Source organism: Prionailurus viverrinus, chromosome B2, assembly GCF_022837055.1.
Source record: "Prionailurus viverrinus isolate Anna chromosome B2, UM_Priviv_1.0, whole genome shotgun sequence".
In the NCBI taxonomy this organism is placed as follows: Eukaryota; Metazoa; Chordata; class Mammalia; order Carnivora; family Felidae; genus Prionailurus; species Prionailurus viverrinus.
Genome location: NC_062565.1, coordinates 144,676,548 through 144,691,000, shown reverse-complemented (window position 1 = coordinate 144,691,000; position 14,453 = coordinate 144,676,548). Strand labels below are relative to the sequence as shown.

Below are 14,453 nucleotides of genomic sequence, written 5' to 3'. Positions count from 1 at the left end.
AGAAGGAAGGAGGGAGGCAGGAGGGCACAGGCAGCAGGGGTGTTTGCAAAGGCTCCCGGGACCCATCGTGGGGCTGGCTGCCGAACTCGGGGACCAACGCGGAGGTGTGGCAGGTGACTGATGGGGCAACGGGAATGAGCCTGGCTGGTGTCTAATGCATTTAGGAGGGATTCCGTGGAACAGTGGTTGTTCATTCAACCTTCAGCAAATATTTGTGGGGCTACCATGTGCCAGGCACCACCCTATTAGTTTGAACCCTTAGTTCTAGTAAAACCTTATGTGGAAGCGGAAATGAGTTAACCAGCAGCAGCGGAAGCCCACAGTCCCGCTGTTCAGCCCCAGGTATTAGAGAAGCATGTCAACGACAAAGGCCCGGTAGTGGGGAGCCGACCCGATGTCCTTTGAGGGAAGGGGAACTGCAAGATGGCAACCCGGAGGGGGGTACAGACCCTGGGGGTGGGCAGGGGGTACATGGGTGAGTCCATCGGTGTCCAAGACTTCCGTAATCAGTGGATCATAAAGACACAGAAACGCTCAGGGCAGGGTCTCTGAAGTTCTAAGGTGTGAGGAAGGGATCGTCCCCTTTGGAAGCACCAGGAGCCACTGAAATCACCTTCCGAAGTGAAATCAAGACTCTTCTGTTCCCAGAAGATGGACACGTGGGGTTTGAGGCAACCTTGGGAACCCTTCGTCATGTCTCACTCACCTTACTGTTAACCTCGCCGACATAACATGCTCTTCTTACTAAAAGGATGTCTTTCCCCATTAATCAGTTCTCAAGGGAGAAAAAAAGACGTCTCGCTAAGAGCTCTTTGCTTGAAATTCATCTAAAAATTCCTTTTCATGCTTCTCTCTTTCCACCGGCATTGCTTCACTGTCTTTTTTGTAATGTTTATTCATTTATTTTTTGGGGGGGGGGGTGCAGAGAGAGAGGGAGACAGAGAATCCCAAGCAGGCTCCACGCTCGGTGCGATCTCATGACTGACCGTGAGACCACGACCTGAGCTGAGGTCAAGAGCTGGCCGCTCAACCCACCGAGCTACCCAGGCGCCCTGCTCTGCTGTCTTTAACTTGTACCCCGGCGTCCGGGCAGGCTCACCGAGTCTGGCAGGGAAGGCACAGGGAGGGCTCCTTACCACAGGTACATCAGAATAAAGGTGTGTTTCCTCAGCTGTGGCGTGCGGAACAGGTCTGCAAAGGAGGGGCTCAGCTTCTCGGTGACGTCCTCTTCGAGCGAGAGCATCTAGGAGGGAGACGGAGAGCGTCAGCCACATCCTAACTGCGGGGGGGAGCCGAAGAAGCCCTCAGAGCCACCCCGCCCCGCCGTCAGCCACTGCCCTTCCTGTGCTCGGCACTCATCACCCCCATTGCCTCCTGTGCCTTCCGGCTTCTCAAGGCAGCCCCAGAAGCACTTTCTAAATCATAAACCCGACCCCCAAATTCAGGGATGTGAGGAAGCCCTTGCTAGCACATCACCTTCAGATCAACAAGTGGCAGCTTCCCATTCTTGCGGGCGATGTGGCCCATTATCTTCATCACTTGAGCGTTTCTCTTCTGCGACAGCAGCCAGCGGGGAGACTCGGGCACACACCTGCAGACACAGATCGTCACTCCGTGGCACCTTCCCCAGAGCGCGTCCCATTTTAAGCCCTGGTCAGAGCGATGTGGCTCTGAGCAACCCGCCCGCCTCACGTGGGGACTGTCAGTCCTCAAGCAGCTAGCGGACGAGGATCTGGGCTCACCCTGTGTTGGCTCAGGGGGCGCACGAAGGAGCTCTGCGGGCCCCTCACACTCTCAGTGCCACCTGCTAAGATTTAGGGGCAAAAAGGGAACCACCGCTTTCCTATGTGGCCTGCATTTCATGGAGCAGGGGCCCCATTCTTTGCTGGAAGCTGGGAGCCCTGTTCCTCACCCCGAATGGACGTTCCGTGTGCCCCCCCACCCCTTGGGCTACAGCAGGTGTCTCCGTGTAATTCGAGGGCGGTCGAACAAGGCTCGAAATACCTCCCAAACTAAATAAACCATACTCACTTTCCTTTAACACCGGGGAGATAGCAGGCTGTCCATTTCAAACCAGGTAAGGATGTTACAACTCGAAGACTGAGCATCTCTGGCTGAAGGTCTTCTGAACACACTCTGGTGTGGCCCCACCCCGCCGGACCCTCCTTCCCCCCCCCTCCCCCCCCCCCCCGGAGAGCCCCTGGTTGCAGCCTGGCGAGGAGAGAGCAGGCTGGTCCTGAGCACAAGTGTGCGGCCCCTAGTCAGCCCTTGTTGAGAGAGGCTGGGTCTACTGCAGTGCCGCTCACAGATGAGGTTTGCCCTCAGCAGAACGGTGACCACAGGGGCAGGGCTGAGGTACTTCTGTCCGCAGCCCTCTCTGCACCCCTTCCCTGCCCCACCATCAGAACTCATCTGTCCGGATGCTTCTCCCTGGGGACCCTGCCAAGCGCCGACAGCTAGTGAGATCGACAGCTCATTTGGGCCGGTTTGTTTCACAGTGGCCTAACGTGCACATTCCCCATTCGCTCGTTCATTCATTCATTCATTCATTCAACCAACAGCAAATGCCTACCAAGTGGCTAGGTGGGGTTTTGTGGGACTTGAAGCATTGCCTCTCTATCTAAGGGGCTGCGAATTTAAAGAGGCCCCGTTTGAGGCTAGCTCCCCGTGGAGTGAGGGCCGCTGTCAGAACACGGACCACCCCGAGTGGCACAGAGAGTGGTAGCAGCCCTATGCCCGTGCCCGTGGCCACCGCGGCCATGTGGAGGACGGCCCGTGTGGCAGCCGGGGTCACCGCGCAGGGGTCCGGGGCTGGACAGAGGAGCCGGGGCCGCCTCGGGGGACCCACGTACCAGTAGTAGAACAGGAAGAGGAAGATGGGCAGAGAGATGGCCAGCTGCAGCCACCGCCAGTGAGGGATGGCGTAGGCCACTCCCGAGAGCAGCACGAGCCCCACCGTGAAGGCCGCCTGGTAGAGGATCGCCACGGTTCGCCTGTGGCCCAAGCCCATGAATTCTGTGACTGAGACACAAGATGAGTCACTATTCTGGCTCCTTCCCTCCCCGGTGAGCCCCTGCGCCCGCCCCCCCCCCCCCGTGCCCCCCCCCCCCCCCCCGCCTGCCTGACTCCAGGCTCCTTCCCAAGTCCTGCTGATCGAGGCTCCCGGAGACACCCCGCCCTTCGTCCCAGCCTCTCTCGAGCTGGTCCTTTTTCAAACTCCCCCATTTGCCATCCGTACCGCCCGTCACGCACTCAGGATCCAGTCTGCCTGACACCTTCCGCCTCTCCTCCCCAGAGCTTGGCCCCACGAGCTCCGGGCTGAGCTATGACATTTCCCTCGGCCCCAGGAGTGTTCACGGACTTAGTGAGGGACCCGGCACCAGTCTGAGTGCCTGGGGTCTGTGGCAGCCACGTGGGCAGTGGCGGCCCACGCACCCCTCCTCCTCGAGGGAGAGGGCCGAGGGCTCACGCGGCAAATGAGTAAACCGTATGCCACGGGGGAGCGAAACGGTAACTGCTGTGAGGGGATCGGGACAGTCGAGGGTCAGGGGACGCAGCTTGCCAGAGGGCGGTGCCGTGGGGTGGACCTCAAGGGTGAAGTTCCAGGCAGAGGAGCTAAGGACGGGGATCTCCAGGGCAGGGGGCCGGGCGAGGCCATGGGGGGCTCAGAGAAGGCTGGCTTGCATGGCATGAAACGCAAAGCCGGTCCCTTGAGGGGCAAACGCACTCCCACGTCTGCTGCTGAGCTGAGACTTGAGACCGACGTGGAGGCGAAGGGACAGTGTTGGCCCGGGCCCAGTGGCCGCGGCGGAGGAACAGGTGGGTCCGGGTGTGCTGTGACAGTAACAGCAGGACCCCAAGGAGGCAGACACAGGAGTGGGGAAGCGGAGGCCGTGACCGACCGCAAGAGGGCAGGTCTGAGCGACTGGACCGACGGCACTTTACAGACTGGGGGCTGGGGTGGGGGTCGGCAGGTGTAACAGGTGTGGGGTTGGAGGGGACAACATCCTGGGTCCCGCCCTGTTGAGGGATGGGAGGATCAGGGAGAAGAAGAGGAGCCAACAAAGGAGGCCAATGAGCCATGGGTGGAGGACGGGGTGGCGAAGTGGGGGGGGACAGGGGTGGGGGGTGTGACCCATAAGTGAGTGGGGAAAGCCTTCGGAGGAGGCAGGGCCCTCACCCCACCCAGATACCCGCTCGGGCATCTGTCGTTCTCTCCAGCGTGTGAGCTCCTTGCAGGGAGGAAGGATGCCTCCTCTACCCTAGTGCCCCAGCCCCACCCTAGTGACCACCCTGCAGCAACAGAACCAGGCAGGGCCGGGCACGGGGCAGGCATCGCTCTGAACGCCACCTGTGTGGCTCATCCGCTCAGGGCACCGCCACCCCCCACCCCCCACCCCCGCCATGAGGGCATCGAGGCCGGAGATTATGGAACTCGCCCAAGATTACACGACCGGTCAGTGTTGGGCAGCCGACGTGTGACCCCAAGTTCATCTTCTTAACCATGTGCCAAATAGCACATATTGAACATACACGTGGCCGATACATATGACCCGAACCGATTAAACAAAACCATCTGCACACAGTTTCTAGGGGGAGAAACATGCTTTCTCTTGGTTAATGAACCATTTCCCAGAATGCCAAGACACAGGATAGCGTCTCCAGAGGCGGAAGGGCATCACTGTTTCTTTTCTGTTCTCTACAAATGAGCACAACTGTGGATTATCCTCACTGCTGTCTGAAGTGCCCACCTATGGGCTGAGGAAAGCATAGATGGCTCTTTTATACTACCTCCTTCCCAGAAAGTAATTTTCATTCTCTCTTCTCACCCTTCCGAGAAAAACTTGAAAGAAAAAAATGTAGAATTACAGTGGTTTACAGCTCAATTAAAAAAAAAACTGTTCCTCTCTTCTCTTATCTCTTCTTTGTTTTCTCTCCTAATTTTCAAGTGGTTCAAACCAGTTGAGTTGTATTTCTTTTCAGGAGGTGCTGGTTCTTTCTTATTTAAAATGTTAAAAATACTCTCTTACCTGACCCCCCCCTTCCTGCCCCTCCCCCTGCTGTAGACACGTCAACTGTGATCTTTTTCCAAATAGATGAGTTGATATGGAAAGATTGATCTATTTAAGTGGTTATTTAAGTGTCTCTCAGACAAAGGAAGGGAGGAGGGAGGGAAGGAAGGAGGGAAGGAAGGAAGGAAGGAAGGAAGGAGGCAGGCCATCCCCACGTAATGCCCCTGCCCCAGTCACACAGTCACATACAACTAGAGTGACCACAATGTCTCCAGACCCTGCAAACCTGCCTTCTCCCCCCAGACCCACCTCCATGTTTGGCCCCACCCCCTTCCTCTCGCCCACCCGACCTCTGTGGAAAGTCAGCCCCGCGGATACTTACTCAGGATGTAACCGGACGTCCAGCTGCCCTTGCTGACCAGCCCCTGTAGCAGGCGGAACAGCAGCAGGGACGTGTAGTCTGGCGCCACGGCCGTGAGGACGCCCGAGACGGCGCTGGTTAGGGTGGTGGCCAGGAGACATAACTTGCGGCCAAACCTTCAGAGACAGGGAGACAGGGACCTGAGGTGGGGCTGTTGAGTATTTGGGGTCAGGTGGGCACCACGGGGCAGCAAGGGTCCCAGTCGGGAGGCACACGTCACTGCTCTCCGGAGGGGCTGTCCCCCTCAGGGCCCGACCTTGTCATCCTCTGGGAACAGCGGCCCCTCCGAGGTTCGTTAAGTCACAGTGTAGCGAGGAATCCAGAATCCTGACGCTCTCAGCCATCTGGCATCTCAGCCTAAAGGGGGGCTCCCCCAGCGGCTCTGCGGGTCCCACACGGGTCCCCTCTCATTGCCTTTGTGTCTGGCAGACTGTGTTATACAGGGTTTAGTGGGGCGCACCCCCACGCAAGTCTTATCAGCTGTGTCAACATTTCGGGAAAACAGTTCTCGTGGTGTAACTATTGAGGATTATTTCCCTTTCCTTTTTTCACGAACGAAATGGGCAAATTATTTGCTAACGCTTCATCCCGGTAGGGGGCTTTACTGACTCGTCTCTCAGACCTTGTCCCACATGCAAGGAAGTAAGGGACCAACCTCGGTGCGGTCACAGCCACCTGGTCCCCACCCCCAGAGGGCCCCACCCTGCCCCCTGCGTCCTAGACACCCACACGGCCCTTCATCCTGCTTCTCCTTGCCTCCTGGCCTCAAACTCCTGCCCTCGCCCAGCGCACCTCCACACCAGCCCATAAATGCCCTTGTCCTTTACTGAGATAGAAACTTCCTGTCCAATACTCACCCCTTCTCACCTCAGAATAACCAGACTGAATGTCATCTGTGTCCACCTCCCCGTCTTTTCTCCTGTGTCTCTGACCAAAGGCTGTGTCCCTGTCACTGGAGCCCAGCCCCCCACCACTGCCCCTCCAGTCCTCCCATCCCCCACCCCTGCACTCTGTGATGCGGTCGTCCCCATCCTGGACCCCTCATTTCCCCCCTGTCCTTCGCAGCCCACTGGCCTCAAAGAGCTGCCCCCACACACAGACTCCGCTTTCTCCTCTCTCGCTCTTCTTTAGCCTTCCCGACACCGTCCCTGTTGCTGGCACTCGTGGGGCCACGTGCACAGGTGTTGAGTGCTCTTCCTCGTGGAGCGAGCCTTGCCTTGTGTTCTCCGGCTTTGCACCAGCCCCGCCGCCTGTCATTTCTTCCAAATCTCCTTTGCCACCACTCCTTCCCTATCAACCTATTCACCTCTCTACACACTCTGCTAGCTGATCTCAAACACAGTTTACGGCGTTAAATACCAGTTCCTGCTGACAAAGCCCAAAGATGTATCTCGAGCGCGAAACTCTATTCTGAGCGCAACTCGTGTATCCACTTGCCTCCTTGACATCTCTTCGGTGCCTCCCGGGCCACTGTTAGCACAGCTGTGATGTTAGCGCTGCGGGGACACAACTCGGGCGGCTTCCCACCCCCTCCCCCCCACAGAGAGCTACAGTGAAGTCGGCCTCTACCCGACTCAGGCCTGCCTCAAAAAACAGCCCCGCCCTCACCTCATCCACCTGCCTGACACCTAAACCTTGGCTTCGTCCCCACCTTCTCTCGGGCCACCACCCCAACTATACAATCTGCGTGGAGCGTCGACCCCTGAAATCCATCCTAAACCCCAACCTTACTCCAGCCTGCTGCCCCACCTCGTCCAAAGCACTAGCTACCACGTCTTTTCCCCGTCAAGTTCCGTGGTAGATTTCAACTGGCCAGATTCTCCCATCACTGACCCCTCTGATCCACCCTCCACGCGGCCTTGCCGCTCCATACAGGTGGATTGGCCTTCACGTACCTGTCTGCAATGTAGCCGACACCCAGAGAGCCCAGGAAGAAGCCCACGTTCACGCAGGACTGAAAGAGGTCCACCTTCCAAGAGTCATCACACACCAGGTTGAACTGCAGCAGGTCCACACCGCAGTTGGAGGGGCCGAAAACACAAGACCGCTTGTGAGTCGAACTACACCTTCCGCCTTCCCTCCGGACAAAGTAAACGTTTAACACAACGTGTGACATCCGAAGGCGTCTCATGTCATCTTCTCTTACCGCGTGTTCGTAAGGCAAATTCAAGGTTTCTGGCAAATCTCGGTTAATATCATTATGGACCTCATATCTTTGCTTTACCCTCACTATATATTAGTTAAAGAAGCTACCGTCCAGTGCTTTGACACTGATAGTCGATTATCAAAAGACAACATGGCCAACAGGTAAGTTTTCTAGAAAGAAGTACAGCAAAGTAATTTCCTCAAGATGGAAGTGTAGCAAAATAAACAGAACGTGTTTTCCAAAATTGGTCAAAAGCCCTCAATTAAGTGCCTGTTAATTATACATTTCGTTATGTCAAGTCCACCAATAATTCTATAGATTCCGTTGTGACTGATGTTGCCGTGTGAACAGGAAGGGCTGAGCGAGGACACGATCGCAGGAAGGCGGGCTTAGTGGGAGCAGCCTGGGTATTAGTGTCCTGGGGGGGGGGGGTGGGCGGGCAGGGGAGCTGGAGACTCGGAGGGACCAGAAAGGACCGACATGCCAAGAACCAGAGATGGCAGGGACTGAGCAGGAGGGAGGCAGAGGCAAAGGCGGGACAGAACTGTCTGATGAAGGACCTTATTGTGTTATAGGGGACGTCCCACCGTAGAGAGCACACGCCTGGGCACTGGACGGGCGTGATGAGGAGACATCGCCACTCCCTCTTTGGGGCTCAGAGAAGGTGGATGTAAGTATGGAGCTCCGCAGCCGGGCCCTGGCGCCCTCCCCGGTCCTGGTGCAGCCCTAACTAGGCGGCGTCTAGGGGCGCATCCCTCCTTTCTCCCAATCTCTGTGCCGCTCTAGCTACTTTGGATTCACGGCCCCACCCTACCAGACAACGTTGTGGGATGTGACAGCAGGAAAGACACTTAGCCACTTTGGGCCTCAGTTTCCCAGTCTGAAACGGATGCGTTGAGCTGATCCTGTCCCACTCACAGAGCTACGCAAGCACTGAGGGGGAAACGTGAAAATGGTTTTGGTAAATAACAAACCCTTTAACTCTTAGAAGGTTTTCTTCCATGTTTTTCATTTGGAGATTGAGAGAGACAGTGTGCAAGCAGGGAGAGGGGCAGAGAGAGAGGGAGAGAGAGAATCCCAAGCAGGCTCCGTGCCAACAGCACGGAGCCCGATGTGGGGCTTGAACTCACAAACCGTGAGACCACAGCCTGAGCCGAAACCGAGAGTCGGACGCTTAACCGACTGAGCCACCCCGGCGTCCCAACATACCACCTGACTTTCAGAAACTCATAATGAGCCTGTCCTGTCACCTGCTATTTATGCCCAGACCCGTCGGTCTGCTCCCGTGGTGGCTCAGCCCTGGGAGGACGAGATACCTCCCGGCACCTCTGAAGTTCCCCGTCCCGATCGGGGTGTTCGTTCCCCTCAGCTGCACACCCTCCTCACCCAGCTCACCCTGCGGTTCTTTGGTTTTCCCTGGCTGCCCCAGGCCCCGCCGTCAGAAGGCAGAGGGACGGACGGCTCTGGAGTGTTATCTGGCTGCCCCAGGCTCTGTGTCTCCAATTGTCCAACTGTCTTTTTGTAGCCTCCCCCCCGACGCTGTCCAAGACCACATTCGGTGTCTACGAGACCGCACCGAAGCCGCAGGGCCCTGTTTTTTGTCTTTTGTTCTAATCTTCGCCATGAGCGAGTCTGTAACATGTCCCTGCCATGCTTCCTGAAATGCCCTGGATGACATCTTGCCCTTGGACTGTGCACAAGCTGGGGGCTCTCAGGGCCAGTGGGAGGGACCCCCACTTTACCTGCTACCACTGCCTCCTGCTGAGATCTCTGCCCCGCCACCGCCCCTCCCACTATGCTAGAGTCCCCTGCCATGCCCCGTGCCCCCCGAACTCACACCCAACCACTGCCCTCTAGTACATGTGTGCACACCAGGAGGGCAGGCCCAGCCCTCGGAGATGCCCGGGGCTGTGTTGAGCCCCAGGGGGGCGCCGGATGCGCCTCTGAGTCCAGTCACGGCTCCTGCTGGGCCTGGTGTGTTGGGCGGCCTAGAAACCAGTGGGCAGTGCTGTCCAAGCTCGTCTGATCACAGGAGTCCCCCAGGGTCCTTGTCCGAGTACAGACTGCTGTGGGTCCTGTCTGGGCAGATCACAGACCAGAAGCCAGGAGATCTCGGGGACCAGGCGAGTTTGGAAACTATGATGTAACTTTAGGTCCCATGACCTGGGGCTGAGGCCTTTCTCTCGCTCCTGCCCATAGGCAGGGGAGGACAGGCAGGGCTTCCCAGCCTGGAGCGGGGCCCCCCAGCCCAGTGTGGGGCTGCAGCCGACAGGGCCAGCCCTCCCCCCCCTCAACACACACACAGGGGAGGCAAAAAAGTCAGGAAACAGCACATTCCTTCCCCAGGCGGAGCCCAGCCGCTGTCTCTGGCTTGGAGGGGAAGTGAGGCTGGGTGTTCAAACAAGTTGGCTCAGCACCTCCCTCGAGCAAGTTCCAATGTCCAAGGCAAGGCTGAGTTAAAGATTATTTTTGCAGAAATAAATCCCCGAGGTGAATCCCCCAAGAACAAGCTTCAGTTTAGGATGAGGAGTGGAGGCAAAGGGCTTTGAAGCAATCAGGGGGGGGAGGGTGAGAGGAGAGGGCATCGCTTCCAGGGGCCGGATCCTCCCCAAATGCACTCTGTACCCGACAGCCACCTCCTCCCCGCTCCCCCTGAGCACAAGGGTTCCAGGAGCCCCTCAATTCCTGCCAGGGCTTATATCTAGGGTCCTGTGGAAGCGGACCCCTACTGCCACGCACAGGGAGCCCCCCCCACCCGGCTCTGGAGCGTTCTGAGTCCTCCTGCGTTGGAGTCCTCCCTTATCCCCTCCTCCCCTCTGTGTCTGCCACCCCCACCTCCCAAACCGCTCCTTCTCCCATGGTCCAGGCTCAGATTCAGTAGCCCCCCTCGCCCACCCCCAGGCGAGCTGGGGTCCCTCCCCCCCAGCCCAGGCCAGGCCTGTGTCTCTTCAGGGCCACTGTAACTTTTGTTCCTGCAACAACCACGTTGGCTGACCCTTCCACCGGGGCTCATTTCTGGGCCACCTGAGCCCTCCTGACCTCTGGGGACGCCTCCAGGCCATTCCCAAGGTCCAGCTAGAACTAAACCGCCTTGCTCCTCTGCCTAAACAAGACCAAATTTCCTCATTTGTTGCCACGTTTAGGAAGAAAACAACAACGACGACAACACAGGGTGCCCGGTCGAATTCGGATTTCAGATAAACAACACACATATATGTGTATTTTTTAATATGGGCACTGCCCATGCAATATTTGTATTCCCTGCTTCAGTATCAAATATTGCACAACATCTGAGACATGATCATCTTTTAAAAAGCATTGGTCATTTATCTGAAATTCACATTTAATTCGGTGTCCTGTGTTTTATCTGGCGACCTTTCCTTTCGGGAGGACAGTGTAACGGTTCATTGTCCCCAGCGTGGCCCGAGCTCCCCCTCCCTGTCCTGTTTCCTCTCCTTGCCGCTCAGGATACACCCGAGGCTCCAATCAAATGCCACCTCCCTCCAGAAGGCACCCGTGATAAGTTCGGTGGCTCGGGGACGCCTCCTTGGAGCCCGCTGCCCCCTGTGTGCCTGCCCACACGTGGGCCCGGGCACAGGCCTTGTTCTCCCCGCCTCCATCACTGCCCTGGAGATGCCAGGCTCCTGGAGAGAAGCGCCCAGCTTTCTCCCCGTCTCCATCCCAGCACCGCAGCAGTGCTGGAGCAGAGCAAAGGCTCAGCCACGTTTACTGAGTGAACAGATGGGGGAGTAAATAGATGGAGGACCGACTGCTTCTGCCCGTTTACTAGTGGAGTGGCTCTCAGTCACGGAGAACAAATACTTCTCTGTCTTGGTATGCTTCTAGACTCCCAGCCAGAGCGCTGGGCAGTTCGGTGTCCCTGGGAGGGGAGGTGCCTCGCTGGTCGTCTGTCATTGAAGGGTGCCTTGGAACCCTTGGAAACCCATCGCTTTCAAAAGGATGCATGAAGGGAAAAAACCTGGTAGCTTTTTACTAAAATATCCTCAAGGCACAACACAGAAAGAGCCCCCCGAACTAGGCGAGCAGGGCGCTTCGACACCACCACCGCATCCTGTGAGGCCACCTCGTGCAGCTCAGCTCAGGTCTGTCAGCGGTTACGCCAGCCTCAGCTGAACGTCCGGCCCCTGTGGGTCACGGCCGTCCCCGGCTTACTGATGAGGAAGCTGAGGCTCAGAGATGCCGAGTAACCCACGCAGTGACGCCCAGCTCATCTGGAACATGGCCGGGATTGCAACAGTCTGACTCCAAAGCCAGGGAGGCCTCCCCAGCTCCCCAGCCACGTTCAGCCCCCACAGGCGCGTGCCTCCTGAGTGGAGGAAGGGGGAGCCCACTAATTCTAACGGTAGGGAAGCCGCACCCCAAGCGAATTCGGCAGGCTCTTGGAGGAAGAGGCCGGTGGGGCGGAAAGAAGAGAAACCCGTCTCTCCCTGTAGACCCGTGTTCAAACGATCTGGCTCAGCCCGGCTTGCTCTGACCTTCAGCCTCCTTCACCATCACCCAGGGTCTGCGGAGGGCTACGCAAGGGAAGCGTGCAAAGTGCCCAGGATGGAACTGGACACGTTCTAAGTGCTCAGTGAATCGAACTCTCCGCCCGGCTGCCCCCCAAAACACAGGGCCAGCTCTCACCTCGGTCACAATGGACGAGCCGGGCGTTTCGTACACCCAGCCGTGCCGACAGGGGCCCAGCGGCAGGTGGCTCCTGTTGGCCGCCAGGCCGGCCAGGGGGTCCGCGCAGCTGAGGGCGCTCTGGTTCCAGTCCACCTCGTAGCGGCGGCACTGGTGAGGGGACGCCTCGCCCGCGGCCCCCGGGCCCGGCGCTGTGTAGTTCAGCTCCTCTGCCAGGCTCCAGCCGCATCTCCGGCTCAGCTCGGCCACCCCGGGGCTCAGGCAGCGGTGATCCGGGGTGAAGGCCAGGAAGACGATGCCCACGTAGAGGGGGGCAAAGGCAGCTGACAGCAGGCATAGGGTCAGGAAGACTTGCTTCTGGAACCAGCCGAACTCCCCAACCTGCTCCAGAATGTCATCCACAGTGGGCATGACTGGACCGGCAACCTCATCACTTTGGCCAAACTGCCTCGGCCGAGGTGGCCAAGGTCAATGTTTCGTGTGGGCTTCTCTGCAATGGGCTGGTTTGAAATCAAGTTGCTGTGCAAGCATGCTCCACCTGGAAGCCAACCAACTGGAAATAATCTTTCACCCCGTGGTGCGGGTGTCCGGCAAGGGTGAAAGGCAGGAGGGTGAGTGTCCAAATGGCTTGGCCAGGAAGCAAGGCCACGAAGCTGGGGTTCTAATTCTCTTGGCATTAGAGGGAAAAACTAGAGCCTGCCAGGTAACCCCCCTCCCCACCCCGGAGTGGTCTCTTTAGGGCTCTTCCAGAGAGATTACTTTAAAACTTCTTTTTATAATTCAGATAAATCAAAGGTAGCACAGCTTCAGGTACTGTGTGATCCAGCACTCACACTCCTTTCACCTAGCTGGCCTGGCCCCAAGCGTGGCTCGGCTGAGCACTGCGTCCTATTTGTCCCCAAGGGCCCTGCAGGCCGGCATCTCGTGGAAAAGGGAGCCATGAACGAGCTTCAGACTCAGCAATGACAAAAGCATCGGCCTTCAATTCGGGGCTCTGAATTGTTACCAGGTCGTGACAGCCTTCAAGGTCAACGCTACGACTCTCCTCACGGCACAGCTAGGAAAACAGAGGTTTGGGGAGCCAAAGGCAACCTCCCGAGTTCCCACTGTCCTTGAACTTGAGTCTTCTTCCGCTCCAGAGCAACATCCCGAATTTATTAGCCTGCCCTTAGTTCACCAACTCCTGTCAGTTTGCTTTTTGCATTCAAGAAATATTCACCAAGCCCTTATACGTCTCAGTTGGTGCCAGGCTCTGGGACACAGAGATGGGGCAGCTTCTAACTCCAAACAGCATATCGTTCGGGGGGATAGACTCACAAAGGGTCAGCTCAAGCAGAGGGCACTAGGGGAGCCCCCAAAACCTGCTTCTCAGCCAGCCGTGAACCTTATGGCCAGTAGGTTGATACGATGGTGGGGGGTGGGGGGAGCAGGAAGTGATGAAAGGCAGAAAGGGTGTGGCAGGCAGGGATGGGAAGGTGACCCCCGAAGACCCTGCCTCCTGGCACGCGCACCCTGGAGTAGGCACGGGACCTGAGACTGGCCTGTCCCCACGGAACACAGCAAATGTGGCGATGCCACTCCCAGGACTCCATCGAGCGCAGGTTCACAGCTGCCTGGCTCGGCGTCCCTCATCCCACTGCTGGCTTTGATGAAGCAGGTGGCCCTGCGGGGGAGTCCACAAGGCAAGGAGAGGAGATGCCACCGGCTGACGGGGACCCTCAGGCCCGCAGCTGCAGGAACCTCGTGGGCTGAGGCCCATCTTGCCCCAGACCCGCAGAGGGTCCCCCCCAGAAGCCGGGAGACGAGTGTGCGGCCTTATCCAGCTAGGGTTGTGGTCGTGTGGCTCCACAGGAACAGACAAGGAGAAATGGCTCCTGGGAGACAAGGAGGGAATGTTCCTGGGAGCAGCAGGGCCTCGAAAGGCCTGCGAGCCCACGTGCAGTGCTGCTCACGCGGCCTGGGGCTGGCTAACCGCGCTCCACACTCGCCCCTCTGGGGCCCTGCGTGCCAGGCTGACCTCTGAGGCCAGGCTCAAGCAGCAGCTCCCTCAGCCCGTCCACCTGGCCTGCGTGCCAGCCCCAGGGCTGCTCTGGGGGCAGGGGCGGGGAGGGGGGCAGCCTGTGGTGGCCGGGCCCCCCCAGGCCCTCATCCTGGCCCCCTCGCCCTCCTCGGGGGAACAGGCCAACCAGACCTTTAAAAGCCTGGGACACACGGACCGACCAGGGTG

The 14,453-nt window shown here is 58.2% G+C and overlaps 1 protein-coding gene and 1 long non-coding RNA gene across 3 annotated transcripts in view; one reads left to right on the top strand and one right to left on the bottom strand.

Moving 5' to 3' along the window:
• Positions 1 to 12,637, bottom strand: part of SLC22A1 (solute carrier family 22 member 1) — a 29,413-nt gene extending 16,776 nt beyond the window's left edge. For both annotated transcript variants that reach the window (XR_007152090.1, XM_047858263.1), the window contains exons 1-6: positions 12,227 to 12,637; positions 7,329 to 7,432; positions 5,395 to 5,549; positions 2,853 to 3,021; positions 1,477 to 1,591; positions 1,137 to 1,243 (exon numbers count right to left, since the gene is read on the bottom strand). Coding sequence is in view for 1 of the 2 variants with exons in the window: in XM_047858263.1 (XP_047714219.1) it covers positions 1,137 to 1,243; positions 1,477 to 1,591; positions 2,853 to 3,021; positions 5,395 to 5,549; positions 7,329 to 7,432; positions 12,227 to 12,637 (1,061 nt within the window). In the remaining variant the exon portion in view is untranslated. The remainder of the gene's footprint in view (positions 1 to 1,136; positions 1,244 to 1,476; positions 1,592 to 2,852; positions 3,022 to 5,394; positions 5,550 to 7,328; positions 7,433 to 12,226) is intronic.
• On the top strand, positions 7,948 to 8,487 carry LOC125165399 (uncharacterized). Its single transcript, XR_007152091.1, has 3 exons — positions 7,948 to 7,986; positions 8,155 to 8,249; positions 8,366 to 8,487. It is a non-coding gene; the product is annotated as an uncharacterized LOC125165399 (long non-coding RNA).
• Positions 12,638 to 14,453: the final 1,816 nt, after the last annotated feature.